The following is a 19,756-nucleotide window of genomic DNA, read 5'->3' on the forward strand; positions in this document are numbered from 1 at the left end:
TTCTGTAAATTGTTTTTCGTGTATGTGTGTCTTTTTCGTGTCATTTTTATGTATAGTTTTCTCTATTTTCTCTATTTTTACAACGTCGCTTAGGGTTGGGGTTAGATTTGGGGTTTGGATGTACTTTTATGTTGTTGTTGTTTTTTTTGTACATGTTTTTCTTCCGCTTTTAAAACTATTCTGAGTTAGGGTTTGGGTTAGGATGTCTAAAAATGTAACAGAAAGTGATTCTAACCCCAACCCCTTTCTGTTACATTTTTCGTCGACAGTAAGAATAGGAAAAAAAACTATGAGAAAACAATACATAAAATGAAACTATTTATAGAAATTTGTGCAAGTGACACGACAAAGACATTCGTGTTCAAGTCACGAAAAAAAGCTGAATTTCGTGCTATCGACACAAATAAATTAATCACATTTTCAGTGATTATAACACACCTTTCCATGAGGTCAGTCTGGAAAAAATAGGTCATTGAAATTTGGCTCCCCTTGTGATGTCAGAAGGGGATCTTATTATAATAATACCGCCCACTAATCTGCACTATCCAACCACGGCACTGCAATTTAGTGCAGAGATCAGCTCATTTGCATCTAAAAGAACACAACCAAAAACAGATTTTTGCCCACATCTATAAAGTCGCACTAACATGCTATAATTAATTATCTGTGTGGTATTTTGAGCTAAAACTTCACATACGAACTCTGGGAGCACGTGTACAACCAATAATTAATGGCTAACCACTTCACGGTCAGGCTCGTGCCAAATGAACTTCCGCGTCTCAACGCAAGATGGCGCCCACAGCGCTTCCGGCACGTAGTGTGCTCACTCGTTTACATTCCTTCATTAAAGTAAACTTTATTGACTAATGCAGAACTAATGTAAGGAATAGTAAATGAAGATATAGAGGGAGTTGTTTCGGACAGAGACTCTGTTTCGGTTTGTACTCAAAGTGCATTAACAGACTTCAGAGTGCAACTCTGCAAGAGAACCGCCAGAGGTCCCCAAAACTCATCACAGAATTACTGCACATTCAAAAAGTCTTTATGTAAAGCAATTATTAAGGAATAATAATTTATTTATTTAGATTTTATTCAGCCTACTAGTAGTACTGCTAATAGTTGCTACTACTAAAAATAGAAGTAAAAGTTTTGTAAGCTCAGTTTAGGTTCAGGTGAACACATGATACATTTACTGTGTCATAAGGTTACGCATACATACAGTGACCCCAGAAAGTGTTTGTTCACTTAAGTCATGCACTACAGGTAAAAATATCAAACCAGGTGTCATCTACAAATATTAAAGCCAGACCTGTACTTTGAAGTGATTACTTTGAAGTAAGTTGTCAAGGTGTAGTTATGAGTTTCTTTTAAGTTCACCCAGATGTCATGACAGGTGTAGATCAGCACATGAACTATAAACCATATTTGAAAGCCCAAACACTGCCTTTAATTTTCAATGTTTTATGTATTTTAGAATGTATCTGTTTTTAACATTTCTTTAATGTTTTTCTTGTGTTTCTACTGTTTGTGATTAAATATATATTTTTGCAAAGTAGAAATAAATGCAAAAATAAATTTGAATTGAAAGTGTGATATACATATATATATTTATGCCACTTGTTTGCATATGTTACCTATATTAGTGACATTCATATGTTGTTAAGGGTAACCAAATAATTGTGTATCCTGTAATGTGAATCTATTGCTAGGAAATGTGAACCTGCAGAGGTCCTCGCGATATTCGACAGTTATTGCGATACCGAGTTTATTTATTTACTTGGTTCAACAGTTGTGTGAACTGCATGTGGACTAGGGCGTGTATTTTGAGTGGGTTGTGCGTTTTGTAACCGAACTGGGCCGGAGATTCGTGTCACTCCACCCGTTTCCACTCGCCCAACCCCCACATACCACAAAAGCCCGCCCTTCTTCAGTCCGAACAACCGAACATGATAACGCCCCCTTACGAAACGTCACTCGCTCCGGCGCAAAGCACAATGGGAGTTGAAGTCCGCGCGACTATAACAGCAAGTCAGCGTCGCGCTGTGTTACACTACAACCCCCATACGTCACCTCGACCGCAGACCGTTGCCGTCCAATCTGAATATGTGGGAGGAGAGCATCCGCCCACAAAAGCCATAGCAATTTTAGTGTGCCTCAAATGCAATTGTGCACCAAAAAAGTGAACAATTGGAATTACGGCAAATATCGTGAGTATATTCCGCGAAATAAACCGACACAGACGCATCCGAGGCGCGTAAAAAGAGAGAAATAGCCAGACGTGACGGTTTGGCATTCACTGATATTTAAATGGGAGTGGGTGGGCCTTCGCGCAGACTGAGATCTCTGACAGACCTTCGTGTACATCCGCCAAGGATTATTATTTAATTGCGAAACGAACACAGCAAAGGGGCCGGATTTGAACTCGCGCGGAACCGGTGCGGTTGAACCCGACCAGCTTGGACTCTATCGGCATTTGGTGCTCCGTTATTGAAGGGTGTTTTTGCATTGGCACCGCCCTTCCTGACGGGGTGGGTCCGTGCGTCAGAGCTGCGCCACAGTCTGCGGCCGCTGGAGAAAATAGGCCGTCCTTCTGCTGGGCTTCTGCCTGCCTTCCACGGCGTCCGGCCTTTTTTCTCTTAAACAACTCCTCTCCGGGTTTTATTAATGCGGAATGAGTGGTACGTACCCTCCCCTCCTTATGCGTCTCCACCCCTTGATTTTCAATGCGTGCGTCTGTGCCATCTCTCCATATGTGTCCCCCCTGAATGCATGTGGGATCTGCTGTTTATTTCTGCCTATTGATCAGTTTTGGGTCTTGTGCAATGTGTGTTAAGGACGTGGGAGATGTTTGTGTGTTTGGATCTCTTGGATGGTTTTGTATTAGAAAGAAAACCTTGTTTCCATTATGCTCTTGAGTGTTAAATGTGTTATTGCATTTATTTAGTTTCTAGCTCCACACATGCACACATTTCTTTGGGGCTGACACGAATTTGTTTTACAGATCTAAAGAAGGAAGCTATGGCCACAGATGGGGGGAAGACCAGTGGAGGTGAAGGGGGTACGAAAGGGAAAAGTTCAGGATCACAGGTATCAGAAATGTGAAGTTTGAATTAAAGGGTGTTGTTGCTGAAAGCACTTCCTGATTTTGCAGGGTGCTTCAGTACAGTTACATCATGTCCCTATCTCACCTTCTTTAATTTGTATGTTTAAATTACTAAAACATTTGTGAATTAAATCGTGTTAACATTTTTAATCTTCGGCATTTCAGAGTCACACAGTGGGGTTCAAAAGTCTAAGTAGAAAATAAATAAAAAAACTAAAATAAACTTGCTTAACTCAATGATCTTCTACTGATGCACACATTCACAAAGCATGCTGAGATAACACATTACATTTTACACAAATGTGTGAAATACATGTCAGCGTCAGTACAATGCTTTCATTTTTGTTGCTATGCTTATGTTTTAAAGTGTTATCCAAATTAAATTAAGTTTGCATTTGTTAATATTAGTAAATACATTAGCTAACAATAAGCAATACAGTTTTATCTTTTTAAATATTAGTTAATGTCAAATCAGATTGTTAAAAAAATTTATTTGCAAATGCTAAAATTAACATGATCAAAGTTGAACAAATCCTGTCTAAATTTTGTTTATTGTTAGATTAAGTTGGCCAATGCATTAAGTAATGTTACTAAATGCAATCCGGTTGTAAAGTGTTTGTATAATTTGTAATAAAATATCCCCAGCATCTTCACTAGTTGTCTCAGACCTTACTGTACTTGAAATGTTGGTGCAATGTTATTCATGCATCAATTGAAATAACTCGATGAAGGAGTTTTTGTAATAATGAGTTTGTCTCTCTAGGCCTTGATGGCTCCGTGAAATGGAGACACTGTGGTTTACAAACACCCACTTACTCTTCCTGTGAACCCGCCCACATTTACTGACACTACTAACTTAACGCTGTTTGTGTGTGTGTGTGTAGGATGCACAACCGTCTCCCCTCGCATTGCTTGCAGCGACGTGCAGTAAAATAGGAGGAGTCGGAGGTGAGGGTCAGGCCGCTACACATCAGCAGATTATAATCGACCCGAATCAGGGCCTGCTGCAGCTCCAGAATCCCACGCAGCAGCTCGAGTTAGTTCCTGCACAGTTAACCGGAAACGGCTGGCAGATCATAGCGACTTCACCCGCGGCCACAACCCTAACTAAGGACAGCATTCAGCAGTCGGGTGTCGCTACGTCTAGCATAGCCACCGGTGAAGGAACGGCGGGGCGGAAGGTCAAGGCGGTGGCTTCGAGTAACGCACCTGCCGGACAGCAGCAGCAGCAGCAATTTCAAATCATCCAGGTGCAGAATTTGCCTAACTCAACGGGCGGGATTCAGTATCAGGTCATTCCACACCTGCAGACCGCAGATGGACAGCAAATCCAAATTAGCCCCAGTAACCCCTTAAGCGTTCAGCCGGAACAGATTCAACTCTTCTCCACCGGAAACAACCAAGCCATCTTGGCCACGCCTCAGAGGGCGGGCTCGGCCAACATCGTCACACAGAATCTAGCCAATCAGACGATTCCGCTTCAGATCAGACCGTCATTCCAGCTACAAAGCATTCAGGGTACACAAGCCCCGATGGTGACTACGTTACCCATCAACCTCGGCGGCATGACGTTTGCCCTACCGGTCATCAATAACATGGCAGGAGGGGGTGGGTCGGTTCAGCTGGTCCAGTCAAGTGATGGGAGCATTTCTAATGGCAACCAGTTGATAACCACCACCGTCACGAGTGCAGCAGAATCGATGGGTGTTTCTACTTGCACAACAACCGCATCTGGCATCGATTCTACTGTTGCGACCTCTGCAGATGGCACGACGTTATCTACAGTAGCTACCGAGACCCAGAAGGACGGTCAGGGGCAGTCGGGTGAGTCAGACGCCCAGATCGTCGCTCAGTCCAACGGGCTCCAACCCGCATCGGATCAGGCCGGCCAAATCCAACAGTTCCAAATTGTGGGCCACCCGGTTCTGCAACAGATCCAGATTCAATCGCCCCAGCAGCAGGTGGTTCAAGGATCCATACAGCTTCAGCCCGGGCAGACTTTACAACCGGTTCAGCAGAACCTCCAGCTTCAGGCCTTCCAGAACCCGACCCAGGTTCTTATCCGAACGCCCACTCTTACGCCCTCAGGGCAGATCAGCTGGCAGACCGTTCAGGTGCAGAATGCGGCCATGCCCCAACAGCTGACGCTCTCGCCCGTAACATCCAGCGGAGGCACCTACACTCAGATCGCCCCACTGACGCTCGGAGGGTCGCCCATCACTCTGACCTCCGGCACGGGGATGCAGACGGTGAACATTGCGGGTTTGGGGACAGCTGGAGTACAGGTGCAGGGCGTCCCTCTCACCATCACAGGTGTGCAAGGTAAGACCACAGCTGTGGAGCTGTACACCTGTTTACCTAAAAAAAAAATCTGTCATCATTTACTCACTTTTATTCCAAACTTGCTTGACTTTGTATGTCAATAATTTTTTCAGAAGAGAAACCTTTGCAGGTTTACAACATTAGGTTGAGCAATTGATGACAGGTGTTTTAAAGAAAATGATTGTTATGGAAATGTGTATTGGCATAAAAATAGCACTTGAACAAGTACATTTTCTAAATCAGACAATGTTTGCCAGCTCTTTATGACCCTTTTATTACTTAAGGAGTAAAAAGGCAAGTTAAGGCATTTATATTTAATGAGTTGGTGTCTGAATGTTGTTTTCCTTCTAAAGGTGTTAGATTTCAGACTCTTTGTTCGACTTCTTTAGGAGTTTGGTTCCACCCTCTTTACCTGGAAGTAAAGGTTATTTTAAAAAAATATCACAAGACATGTGCTGTGCTAAAGTCTTAGGCCATCATGCAACCATGTTGTTTTTGCAACGGTACAATGATCATAAATAATTATTTCTCAGTCTCTTTATTAGAATACATCCGGATAATACAGGAAATTTGTATGCAGTATTAAAGCTCACATAACACACACTGTTTTTGCTCATCTCGGTTACCTATAGAGTAGTATTACATCTTTTATATCTGTGAAGACCCTTTAGTTTTATCAGATTTATAAAAGACAGATCAGCTCTAGCGATTGTTTCTGGAAAAGCACGAAATTCCGGAGGCGTCCAGCGCAGGGTTGGGTCCTTGAAATCCTTGAAAGTTTGTGAATCTGGGGGAAAAATCAAGGCCCTGGGAAGTCTTTGAAAATATACATACATAGATACAGGTCATTGAAGTGCTTGAATCTATTTTATGCAAGACGTTTTCTGGAAAAAAATCCATATTATTCCTTGTGTAGTGTTTGATAATATCATAAAAATTCTAGACTTTTTAAGCACACGTGCTAAACTGTTTGCTTTAAATGCTTATATCTTCTGTATGTGAATGTTGATTCATACTAAAATGCGTTTTTGCAACTGCGTCTCCCTTGCCATACTTCCTGCGTCCCTGTAACGCCGTCTTTGGCAATATTTCAGATAGCGATATACTTCCTGGCTCCCGCATCACCCTGTCTTTGTCGCGTTCCCTCGAAAGGAAACTGTAACAATGTATCTTAAAAGGTAACACGGTATAACCTTGCTCTCACTTGAAATGTGTCCCCACATTAAGTCACATTTAGAATTTGAGGGTATTGGACCTAGAAAGTCCTTGAAAGGTCCTTGAATTTTCATTTAACTAAGGTGTGGGAACCCTGCCAGCGGGAGGAGCGAGTTGCAAGCAACACACACAAAACATTATCCCACTATCTCTGGATAACTTATGATTCACTACATGTATGTGTCGTTAACATTAAACGTTCTTACGCATCGATTGGCAACAAAACACAGACATTTGATGCAGTTTCACTTACGCCGGATTTCCACCGACTGCGGAGCGGCTGCAGATCTGCTCCGCTGCGTAACGGCTCCGCACTCCGCCGTCCGCCAATACCCACCAGTTCCGTATTGGTTGCAGAGCGGCTGCGTGCTGAAGTGACGAGGACCCATGAGGTCTCGCAAATTCACGTGGTGATCGCCCGATACCTAGTTCTGTCTCCGCAAATTATGACTTGAATTATAACGTTTTTACAAACCAGCCCAGATCACAACACGAGATCTCGCGCAGACAGAGCAGTACATCAAATCCATCCAAAATTCAAAAAATAAGAAAGCTGCTAAAACCATTTATTACATCTTTAATGTATTTATTATACCATATACTTTATCATTTAACTACCCCTGGCTCTGTTCTTGTCTATTATTTGTCGTTTCTATATTAATGACTTTGTAATGTTTGTATTGCAAAGATTTAATAAAGGAAAAAAACACGAGATCTCGCGAATTCAGGTATGATCACGCGATAAAGTCATGGCTCGGCCCTGCGGAGCTGTTCGGCATCCGTCAAAAATAGAAGCTCTGCGTATTTGTGCCGGAGGGCTGCGGATGGCCGGAGCTGTGACGGATTCGGAGCGCAGTCAGTGGAAATACACACATTGACTTGAATGGAAACCGATTGACTCTCCGACTCCTCTTCTTTCGTGCCATTGTTGATTCTTGATATAAAACAAAGCTATTGTGTGCAGTTATGTCTGTGACTTCTACTCGAAGGAACAATGTTAATGAGCATCCTTGCTCTCGCTCTGATTGATGTGTGGGTGTGGTTTTCCGGGGGAGTGCCCATAAAAGGAATATGGGGTCACTGATACATAACGGGTACCCATTTCGTGTATAAAAAACGATTTACTCCAAAACTTGTAGGAAAGAGGAGGCGTGAGTTTGGCCCAGAAATATTCCGTCACAAGCTCAATTGCCTTTTTGACTTTTTGCATTTGCTTAGCATGAGGATTACAACTGATAACTGTGTTAATAAGTCAATGCATGAAATAGCATATATTTCATATGCTAAATTGTTAAGGATTTAATGCGATGTGACCTCTTCTTAGACTGAAGCGATAGCAGGAACCTGCAGGATCTTTTCAAACGAAATGAATGAAATCCTAACTTCAGAAGAGCTTGAGATGTGTTAAAGCAAAGAGACTTTTACAAGATAAAGCCATTTTGTGCACACATTTCCTCTATTTTCTGTTTCTATCCTAATAAAGAAAGCGAGAAATAAATATGGATGGTCCTTTAAACTTTGCTAGAACAACAAAGCTCATGGCAGCCTCAGACTTAAGCACAATACTGTACATCACCCAAATAACATAATGAACCACAGCGACTCCATGTGTTTGTAAATATTTCTGAATTTTTATTATCATTTCATGATTTAGGACATTGCTTTTGGAATGAAATGAAATCAAATCTTTCCATAGTTAAGCATGCATCCATTGACATTTAGACCAGCACACAGAGTTCAATTCAATTCAATTCAATTTTATTTATATAGCGCTTTTCACAAAAGTCAATTGTTTCAAAGCAGCTTTACATAAATAGAAGCAGTGAAAAGCACAGAAAAGAGTGATTCAATCATTACATTTTGTACAGGTCAACAGCAGAATCAGGAGGGAGTCAAAGTTCAGTCCACCCCTGTGACGGTCACAGTTGGCAACATCAACAGCACAACCCTAAACGCAGTGAGCCCGGATCAGATGGGTCAGGTCCAAAGTCCATCTGATCAGGAGGGTCAACCCAGCAAGAGGCTTCGCAGGGTGGCCTGTTCCTGTCCCAACTGCAGGGATGGAGAGGGGAGGTATGTCAGAAAAGAGAAGTAAATGAGTGTAAGATGAGATTTTTAGGAAGAGGGTACAGGAGATTAAAATCTGAAACATTATATGCATCTCTCAAATATCGTAGCGTGCACATGAGCTATATATAAAGTCTAATCATGGTCACACACATTTCTGATTAATGGTTCTTGCTTTTCATACAGAAACAACAGCGACCCATCCAAAAAGAAGCAGCACGTGTGTCACATGGAGGGTTGCGGAAAGGTTTACGGTAAGACGTCTCATCTGAGAGCTCACCTGCGCTGGCACACGGGAGAGAGACCGTTTGTCTGTAACTGGATCTTCTGCGGGAAACGCTTTACCAGGAGCGACGAGCTTCAGCGACATCGCAGGACACACACAGGTGCGTGCACAAACACCTGTCACGAATCATCAGGATAGAGTAGACTGAAGTAAATAAACGTACGATCTTCTCTGTTCTGTTCAGGAGAGAAGAGGTTCGAGTGTCCCGAATGTTCCAAGAGGTTCATGCGAAGCGACCACTTGTCAAAGCACATCAAAACCCACCAGAACAAAAAAGGTGGGGCGGCACTTACCATCATCACGACAGAGGACATGGAGGAAGAAGTGGACGAGGACCTGGGATCGCCAAGAATCGTCACCGTGGCGTCACTCTCGCAGGATTCGAACCCGGCCACGCCTGCGACTTCAAACAATTTAGATGAGGAGTTTGAGTAGTTGAATAAGAGCACCACGATGTTGTTGGATTGTTTATATGTTTGTTTATGTTCTTCATTCTTTTCTTTCGATGATGGACAGCTGTTTGAGCGTAGTCGATTTCTCATATGGAAATTTATTATTATCAAATATAACGAAGAATAATCTAAAGAGTATGGAAATAATATGAGCTGATAAAAAACATGATGAGTTTTTTTTTTATTTTGAGTAGCACAAGATATTCCCGAGGATAGTAGTTGAAAATCTTTCGCTATGCACAAAAAATATATCGTTATAAATTGGTTCGGGGATGAGAATCTCTGTTTTTTGGAGCCTCGCAATGAACGGCTGCACTACTCGTGCATTGGTCTGTAGTTTGCAAATTATGAAGAGCCTAAAGACACGATAAGAGCCTTAGCACAAGTGGTTGAATGGCGCGTGATCGGTGTGTCAATCACAGCCTCACGTAGGAGTTCTTGGGGATTTCGGGCTCTGCGTGTCGGACAGTGAGATTTATAATATTTTTCCCTGCACAAAAGGAACGTGACCCCGAGTAGTCGAATGAGCATTTATGAAGTGGCTGTTTTACAGGTCTTTAAGAAAAGCACATTAGATTTACAAACAATGCATTCCAGTTGAGCAAAGATTATGGATCGAAAGACATTTCTTTAAAAAAAAGAGAAAAAGAAAAAACAATCTAGCTTTCTGAGACATGTCATGTTAAATGAAAGCAATACTATAAAGACAATCTTTGTAAAACCATGTTTACATTACCAAGAGGTAGAATAGGTTTCTTTCTGAAAAATGATTTAAAAAACTAAAAAAAACATTTTCAGATCTCAAGTCATATGAACTGTACTCAGATGCCTTAACAATTACTGCAGTACCACTATGTTACGGCTGGGCAGGGGGACGTGGGCTTTTCAAATACCCAGTTGACCACATCATTTTTTTTTTTATATGATGGTGAACACTGTGGCCAGTGAAGACTGGGTACTTAAATGAGGGTCTCTGTAGATTGGGTCATAAACCTGACCCATGTCACCGTTCGGCCCCCTTTTTTTTTTTTTTTTGAAAGTGCCCTCTTGTCGGCCATCGACTCTCATGCTCTCCCCAAAGAGATTCAACCCTGTTACATCCATACAACCTCCCCCTTACCAGATGTTTTTTCTGCTGGGTCACAATAGGCCAAATCAGACCCATTTAATGTTCAGAAATACGTGTGGTGGCGTGTGTTTTCGAGTGTTTCGTTTTCTTTGTAATTCATTTCAGGCCCCTATTTTCGGTCAACACACAACACAAATAGATGATGCCCATGTGTGTGTGTTTGTGTGTGTCTAATTTATTATTTATCCTTATATTAGTATTTGCTAATGTGTATTGTGCGCTGTTAATGCAGAGATGACGTGCCGCATGGTTCATTTCCGCTATGGATCTATTTAGTATTGATCTGTTATTTCTTAACGTGGTCCTTTTAGAAAGTTAAACCATGGCTTTTAATTTATCTGAGTTGACTTGTTTCAAAAGAAAACTTTAAAAAAAAAAGTTCAAAAAGAAGTGGTTGATACCAAACAATTATAAAAATAGATGTTTTTGGTAATATTTCCTGTGGCAACCGATTTTCTTTAAAATTTTCTAGTGACGCATCATTTGTAAATCATTTTTCTAAGATGTTTCTTTGTTCTCATGGCATTTGATAATGGGTTTTTTGCCAGGTTAGCCTGAAAGGCTGCGGTTTATTGATATTTTTAAATAACTTTGTACAAACGTGTTATGTTCATGGGTAAATAAAAGGATAAAGAAACAACTTTACCTGCATAACACTTGAAATTAAAGTGAGTAAATCTGTCTTACATACACCATGTCTGATCTAATTCTTTATTGTTTGTTTATTTATCTTTGTACGTTTATTTACAGGACATTTAGTGTCAAATCTGGATCAATCGTGTGCTTTTAGATTTAGTGCAGGTGTGTGAACTTAACCTGTAAATTATACTACCAGTGCACTAGCCTAGTACTACATGGTTTGAGATTTAAAGGGATAGTTCACCTAAAAATGAAAATTCAGTCATCATTTACTCGCTCTCATGTTGTTACAAACCGGTATAAATGTCTTTGTTCTGATGAACACAAAGGAAGATATTTTGAGGAATGTTTGAACCCAAACCCAAAAAAGAATACTATGGAAGTGAATGGGGCTCATTATCAGTTGAGTAAGTGATGACAGAATTTTCATTTTTGGGTGACCTATCCCTTTAGCAGCATCTTGGAACCCACCGGTTTACCCTAGCAACCCCATAGCAACAGATGCTGATGCTGACGAAAACTGCAGGAAACTTTAGTGTCTTTTCAAAGTGTCTGTTAAAGTCGATGACAGAAGCGGCGAAACGGTGACAGGAATGAGACGTGGGTGATTTCAGGTGGGTGGGACTTCTTTGTTTCTTTCTCAATATGATTGACAGCTCTGTACCTGCAGTGCGGCATCAAAGGGAAGCTGTAATCCAACTAAACAGCTGGTATGTGAGCGTTTCGCTTCAGAGCACCCGTCTCTCTACAACGATTCCTCATGTGACATGTCACCCAGTTTGTGTTAATATTTTATACTGTATGATAAAGAATTATTAGATTTATATGTGATGTGGCAGGAGATGCATGACATTTTAGCTTATCGGTAGGTTTGCAAACACACCTTAAGTATAATTTAAATTATCTTCATGTATATACAATTTTAGATAAGTGTCCATAATTATAGCAATAAGCATTTGTGTGCCTTCCAAAAGAGATCAGTCATAAATGATAATTTAATATAATTTTTAAAGATAACATTACATAAAAAAGAACACAAAGATTGAATTATTATCACCATCAAAATGCTAATTGGGTATAATCTACATGCATAAATTGATTTCACATTATTTATATTAGTCTTTACCATTAAATTAAAAATATTATTTAACAAAATTGATTCATTAGTTGATTTCTCTACATAAAACAAAGACTGATGCATTTGTTAAAATTTTAACTTTTTATTAAAAACTGTGCAAATGACAGAATGCTTTTCAATCAGAAATATCTTTCATGTGCTTTTATAGCACACTTGTGTTTTATTCATAAGAGAATGATTCCTATAAAAAGTACAGTATAAAATCAAAGTACAGTATAAAATCAAGATGTATAAAAAATAAACTAGTGATTTGCATATCTGTGCTTTAATAGCTCATCAGTGTTTTAATGCTAAACTTAAAATGTGTCAAAAGTTAAACATTAAAAGGGGGTCAGTGTCAATTTTGATCGATTCTGCTCCATCTTCACTCCGCTTCATTCCGTAGGCTTAAAAAAAACAAATCCATCAGTTATAAAATGATATAGTCAAAATATAATTTCATGCATAATGCTGTTTAAATATTATTACTGATCTGAGACCCTGAAATGAAGCTGTTCTCATTTATAAAATGCTACGTATAAGCCATCTTAAAAATATGATACTACGATCATTTCAGTAAAGTGCGTCCGTGTGATTCACAGAACAAACACAAATAATCTTGGAATTTTGCGCAGCTGAACCGTTTCAAATCTTCGCCTTATAAACGATACCGAATTAATTTCATTTACATGCAACCAAATAATCAGTTTTTAACTGTATTGATGGTTCAATCAGATTGAAAAGCCTTCATGTAAACACCTTAATCAATACGAATGAGGTATAAGAATCAGATGCTACATTCTGCAGAGTTCATGTATTTCATAACATTACATAAAGGAATAAATTGGCGTTGTGCATTTCGAAAGGTGTGATTTCTTTGCCTATATCTGAAAACTTCTTAAGAACAACTTTCTCCATCTCAACTTTGACTGTGTACATTTATAAAGAGATAAAGTGAACTGGACGAGAGATGCTGTGCACGTTGTTGCCAAATCCTCTGCTTTTAGGCGGACTTAAGATCTGGGCTACTTTAAACTTTTCTGCGAGTTGATATTTTCTGGAGGTAAAGATTGAAAGATTTTGTTTATAAATAATTGGTATTTGTGCATTGGGGTGCTTTTTGGCTAGTTTTGAATTTCCATTGAGCTGTTTTTTTACAAGTATGGGAACCCTGGCTGTGTGCTTGCACAGATGTTTGGTAAGGATTATATAAAATGTACATGTAAACAAACATTTGAATCAGATTGCAATGTTTAGGGTGCATGTAAACTGTACTGTCATAACCTGCAATCAGATTAAATTCAGTCAGATTGACACAATTTTGTGCATGTAAACATAGCCAATGAAATATTAAAAGAGCATCCAAATCCTTTACGAGCAGCAAGAATGGCTCATTTTCAAAAACCTGCAGCACTTGGACAAGTAAAAGTGCACACGTCTGCACGGGCCCTGACGAGGCACTAAGCACAGTTTTATAGAAATGAACGTTGCTGTGGATTTATCGCATGCTTTATAAATGAAGACCATTAAAGGAGATTTTACTTTAACATCTGAACTGATACAAGTGCTGATTTACCTCTCTAAATACTCCTTTACGTTGTCATGGCCGTAGAATTTTGCCAGGTGTGTGAGAGCGCCCGTAGCACAGCGTCCATCACGCTTTCTGCACAGACTGCAGTTACACACTTCACGACAGATGGGACACACCCACGTCTACAAAAAACAACAACAACAACACACATGAGAATGTATACACGGCGTTTATCAACAGCAAACACCATTTACTACAACACTTACGGGATCCAGCAGCGCCGTGCGAACTTCTTCACCGTAACGGTTACGTAAGCAGGGGCCACAGAACTGACCTTTGACCCCTCTGCAGTATGGACCCCTGCATTCTGTCTTTGTGTCGAGGGTCTTTTGACGACACTGATGACAAGTGCTGCCCTGAAGACGCGTCATATAAACACATCAAACACATGCAACTGATCAAAGCAAACATTAAAATGACTTCGGCAATGACTTACATTTTCTTTATCGAGGATTTTGTCTTTTGCGCGATCAGCGACGTTATCCAGTTCTTCTTGAGTGATGTCCTCCGGCATACGAATAGATTCACGGGAACGACGTTTCCTCTGTTTGGGTCTCACATCTCGTTGGCCTTCATCAACCTGCACACCATCAAAACAAGTTCAAAAGTCGTTATACATAAAAACCAAGCAGGCCGAAATAGTGGTCGCTTGCGCGAGACTTAAGTCACGTGACTGCAGTGACGTTGCTGACGTGTTATCTGGTGCTCCCCAGCTGTTTGTTTTTTTTTTTGTTTTTTGTGCACCCAGGCTTAGTTTTTGATGCTTTTACACATTCTTACTGACCCACTGATGTCACATGGACTACTTTGATGATGTTTTTATTACCTTTTTGGACATGGACAGTATACCGTTACTAGATTTTCAACTATCCCTTTAAGTACTTGAAAAATATTTTTACTGTGGATCTGAAACAATTTCATTATACTGATGTTACGACGTGTAATATATTTTATAGTCCAGCTTCAAAGCTCATATTGTTCAATGATAAGTGGCTCTTTCTTGCCTCCATCAGACGTTGGATGTCAATTTTGCCGACCTCTCTCTTCTGAGACACCGATTTCTCCTCCACCTCTACCCCGAAATGTTCTGGGGGTCTCGCCTTACGACTCGGGTTACGTCTCTCGCTCTGCACCTCTGAGAAACGTCGTTTTGGAGCGGACAATTTCTTTTTCTGTTTCGAGAAGACAACAAAGAAGTGAACAAACTCAATTCACATCACAAACTTTTAGTTTACATTACAGCTAGAAATCAGCATTTGCTATTTGTGATTTCAAATTGGAAGCAGGGGGTATTTATAACTTCTATATTGAATATTTATCAATATTTTTTCAAAAGAGAAAGTTAAAAGTGAAAAGGTAAATAAGACATGACGACAAGCAACAAAATGTTTTAAAATGTTTGATTTCAGTGGAATACATGTGGACAGAAAAGGTTTTGGTGAATTATGTGAGCTCGTGGTTTCTTACTGTCGGAGTCGTTTTGGATGAAAGTTCAGGCAAAGATTTCAAGTCTGCAAACAGTTTTGCAAGCTGTCAAAAAAAGAATCATAAATAATTAACTTGAAATTTCATAATATTGCAAAATAAATTAGAAATGATAGTTCTCAAACAGCAAAATGATATAAAATGACCATTGCTTTGTTTTCCTCGATGTTTTTGGCTCTTTTGCTCAATATTTGCATCTCTTCATCCGTCAGCAGACTCTCAACATTGGCCACGTGATCAGAGGCTTTGGGTTTGCTGTCGGATAAAACAGGCTCTTTTGATCGTTCCCTTCCTCGCTTCATGTTTCTTCCTGCGGGACGGCTGCCAATAGGAGGGGCTGTGGGCGTGGCCTCTCTGTTGCCTCGTTTAGTCATATTTCGTTTAGGGGCGGGGCTTCTTTTGTTAGTAGGAAACTTGAACGCAACACACAATCCAGAGGTGCGTTTCTTTTTAGATTCAGGCTCCTCTCCGTCAGAATAAAAGCCGATGTCATCGCTGTCTTCCTCAGACCTGTCGCTCTGTCAACATGTGAAATAAAAGTTAATAAAAAAATGGGACAGATTTTGGGGATAATTTTGCAAGGCAGACATAAAATTTCATATTACGAGAGGTTTTCTCCAATCGTCCTCTGCAAAACCTTCAAATTCGCCCTCGCTTTCTGTATCCATGAAGATCTGAGCCAACTCATCTGTGATACAATCCGACCTGAAGCAAAGATCCTGCCATAGAGAGAAAAAGACAACATTATTACTTCTCGATAATGTATAGGGCCAAATACCAAAAAATAAGCACTTTTTTATAGGAGTCCTATATTTTGTCAATCATATTTATATTTTGAAACTCAATAACTGATCATAATACATCATCTTTGTATTTAAGGTTTGTATTTAATCAATTCATTGAAAATTTTGACATCACAATTTTAGGGGTCAAATAAATTCGTCTGACACCTTTGACTGAATGCTGTCTCTGCTCTCCTCTGACAGATCCATCATGTCCAGCTGTTTAGTCTGAAAACAAAGAGTTTATTTTGAAGTAGGGCTGCATAACAATTAATCGCGACTAATCGTTTGCAAAATAAAAGTGTCATATATATGTGTGTGTGCTGTGTATAATAATAATAATGTGTATAAATAAATACACACGCATGTAGATATTTAAGAAGTATTTTAACATTATATTATATAATATATATATATATATATATATATATATATATATATATATATATATATATATATATATATATATATATATATATATATAAAATTTATATTACATATAAATATTTAAAAATGTTTCTTAAAATTATTTAATCAAAAGCTTCAAAATAATTAATCATCATCATCATCATTAATAATAATCGTCAATAGTATTATTAGTGATATTAATAATAATTCATTAATATTATATGATAACCATAACCAGAAGTTGAAAATCTGAATTTTAAGGTGTAACGTGGTTAATCATTGCATGTAGATAAACAACAATACACTCAATAAAACACAAACTTCTACACAGTTTAACATACATAGTTCAATCACAGATTTTATTTGCATGATCTAACGTTTTGTTGACGGTATGCATGATGCATACTTGTCTTTTAAAATTATAATCCTTAACTTACTAACTTTTTCATGTACAGTACCGTCTGCGTACTAACGTACAGATCCTCGACACGCCGCCGGTAAGGTTTAAATTACTCTTTTAAATTAAAATAAATACAATCTACACTCTTACCTCCATAGCAGTTTTGCGCGTTTTGATCATTTTAAAAATTAAAGTAAGTTTACTTGTTCATCGGCGTGTGATTATTACACGACTTTCAGTGAATGAATGGTTTTAAAAAACAACACGAGAGGACGGGACGCGAAAAGGAAACGGAGGGGTACATGTAGTATCTATTTAACAAAATATTGCGTGCTAGTTTTTCGTGATATTAGATTAACAGAATGCAAATTACATGTAACAGATATGTACATGTAACAGAGTATCAAAATCAATTATATATGTGTAACATAAATCCAAAAGTTTGCTTCGTCCGTTCTCCCCCGCTCGTGGCTGCAGATGGAACACTCCATGACGTTACGCTGTACAGTTTCGCGGGAAATGTGTTTGTTGACGCCCATCACTGGCTCGTGCCGGCGGCGATGCATACTTTTGTAATTTACATTACAAAACTTGATTGTCACTCCACAGAACCACAGTTTGACAGCATATATTTTAATACAAGCTGATAAATTGCATCTATTATTGTGTGATAATTTAATATTATATTTAATATTATAGCAACTGGGTTAAAAAAATTGTATTTGTTTTAGAGGCGTAAAACCAAAAGGTAAAAACATAAAATACTAGTTTATTATGTGTATATTAATATAATATTAAAATATATTGTATTTATATTGCACCCTCATATTAGTCAGGAGATTATGATTATGTTTTTTGTTAATTTATAGTTATTCAGATAACGATTTGCTGGAAACAGAATTTCTCGTTAATTAATGAAACGATGCACAAAATCAACAGTACGTTGCAAACATTGGATTCAGGCTGTTTTCATGCACATGAACTCGAGCTTTGTTCGATTTTGTAGCGCTGCAAGAACTGACAGGCTGATGACATCTTAGTACCGCGAGAGCAATTCGATTTCGACAGTAGACTCCTTCGTATGATTTCTCGAACCGCTCTCGCGGTATTTTGATGTCATCCCCTGGCGTTTCCTGTGGCACTACATGAAGTCGAACAAGCCAAGTGACGTCACACACTTATATAAAGCCCTCATGGCAGGAAAATGGAAGACTTTCTCCAGTTAATACCCAGTTATTTGACCATGTATGTTCAGTCACAATGTTTGGTTAGCATTTAATAAAACAAGACAGGGTTGTGCTACTAAAAGTAAAAAGCTATGAAATTATTGTGGTTTTTGTGCTGAGTCGAGCCTCCATTCATGCACAGGGCAAAGAATGACAAACAATCGGTTGATCAAAACATTTTTTTTTAAGCCCGCATGCATAGATTGTAAACCATATTCAAACAGCCCTTATAATTGTGCAAATAACATTTGAAGTAAAATGAATACAAGTTAAAGAAAAGAAGAGAAAAAAAGTCACAAATTAAAAAGGAGGGTATACAATCCTTTTAAAAGGAGGACTTTAACACATTTTAATATTCCATAGTCCTGCTAGCTTTACTTAAAAATACTTTCAATGTTTCAAAATAAATCTTCATTTGAACCTTAAATTGGGTAATAATAGGCTTAATCCGAAATTTACCATATAAAATAATACAATTTAAAAAGAAAATATGACATTTAAAGAAGACATAATTAAAGAAAAAAAACTTTTTTTCATGATTTTTCTCCCACAGTATAATTCAAATACATATTCAATATCAATCCAAAAAATGTAGATGTAGAATAGTTTCTTTGTTAATATTATGCACAAGAGTCTGAAATCATTGTCATCATGTATATTTAGATTAATTTGGTGACATAGGACAACCCTATAGGAAAAATTGATCGGTCGGGTATAAGTTTCCCAGACAGGGCTTATCCTAGTCCCAGACTAAAATGCATGTTTAAGCTGCCTTAATTTAAAAACATCTTGCATTGACATATCTTAACATACATCAATGTCATTGTTTTGTCATTGTCATTGTTTTGTGTCAAGATGCACACCAGTATTGTTTATTTGTAAAGTATGTTTGTAAAAACTACTTAAATGTCCTAATATAACTATAAGGCCTAGTCCTGGATTAATCTAAACCATGGCCTGAAAACCGCCCCTTTATGAATTATTGTACACGTGATTGCTTTCATGCATCTCTTCGCCCACAAATACGTCTGTTTCATTCTTCCACTTTTTAATTTCTTCTGCTCAATTAGTACCTAGTGAAGCGCTTTTATCGTTTGTCAGCACAAACACCTGCATCCGGAGACGTCTCCCATCAATACTTCTTTATTCCGCAAACCTTCATTTATGCGCTCAGCGAACGGGCGCGCGGATGACAGCGAAATGATACGGTGCGCACGCGATGCGCGCGGCCCACCCGCTCAGCGCGCCAGATTCACAGCAGGTAGCGGCTGTTTGTGAGCAGCACATAAAGAAGGCAAATTACAAACAGCTGGTTAAGCTTTGTTTAGCTCGCCTTCTTTTGTGTTTTCAAGCACTTGGCACTCAAAGTGGGAAAAACAGTGGGTTTGTGTCACAAAGCATTGTGAGCTTCCTAACTACAGTAGACAGGTTTTTGCGTAGCAAGATGTGACCCTTGTCAGCATTTTTGGCCATAATAGGTAATATCTTATGCAGTGTTTTGGGTGGGCTTTTTCATTATAACTTTCTGAAGTAT

General features: G+C 39.0%; 2 protein-coding genes across 7 annotated transcripts; one reads left to right on the forward strand and one right to left on the reverse strand.

Annotated features, from left to right (window-relative positions):
• The first annotated feature begins 2,112 nt into the window (after positions 1-2,112).
• On the forward strand, positions 2,113-11,264 carry sp4 (sp4 transcription factor). 6 transcript variants are annotated; one of them, XM_065284912.1, is made up of 6 exons: positions 2,113-2,678; positions 3,002-3,087; positions 3,988-5,425; positions 8,509-8,713; positions 8,894-9,093; positions 9,178-11,264. In XM_065284912.1, exons 1-6 carry the CDS (start codon positions 2,672-2,674, stop codon positions 9,426-9,428), a joined length of 2,187 nt encoding a protein of 728 aa, XP_065140984.1. In that variant the 5' UTR covers positions 2,113-2,671; the 3' UTR covers positions 9,429-11,264. The 6 variants fall into 6 exon arrangements, with proteins under 6 accessions (XP_065140984.1, XP_065140976.1, XP_065140969.1 ...); XM_065284904.2 differs by having other exon boundaries at positions 2,144-2,207; XM_065284897.1 differs by lacking the exon at positions 2,113-2,678 and adding an exon at positions 2,712-2,850 and having other exon boundaries at positions 3,988-5,416.
• Positions 11,265-12,436: 1,172 nt separating this feature from the next.
• Positions 12,437-17,293, reverse strand: cdca7b (cell division cycle associated 7b). The gene is made up of 10 exons (XM_065281666.2): positions 17,147-17,293; positions 16,357-16,416; positions 16,012-16,125; positions 15,553-15,924; positions 15,389-15,451; positions 14,926-15,093; positions 14,358-14,501; positions 14,128-14,277; positions 13,907-14,043; positions 12,437-12,737 (listed from the first exon to the last, which is right to left on the reverse strand). Exons 1-10 carry the CDS (start codon positions 17,174-17,176, stop codon positions 12,716-12,718), a joined length of 1,260 nt encoding a protein of 419 aa, XP_065137738.1. The 5' UTR covers positions 17,177-17,293; the 3' UTR covers positions 12,437-12,715.
• Positions 17,294-19,756: the final 2,463 nt, after the last annotated feature.

Source organism: Paramisgurnus dabryanus, chromosome 19 (assembly GCF_030506205.2).
Source record: "Paramisgurnus dabryanus chromosome 19, PD_genome_1.1, whole genome shotgun sequence".
Lineage (NCBI taxonomy): Eukaryota > Metazoa > Chordata > Actinopteri > Cypriniformes > Cobitidae > Paramisgurnus > Paramisgurnus dabryanus.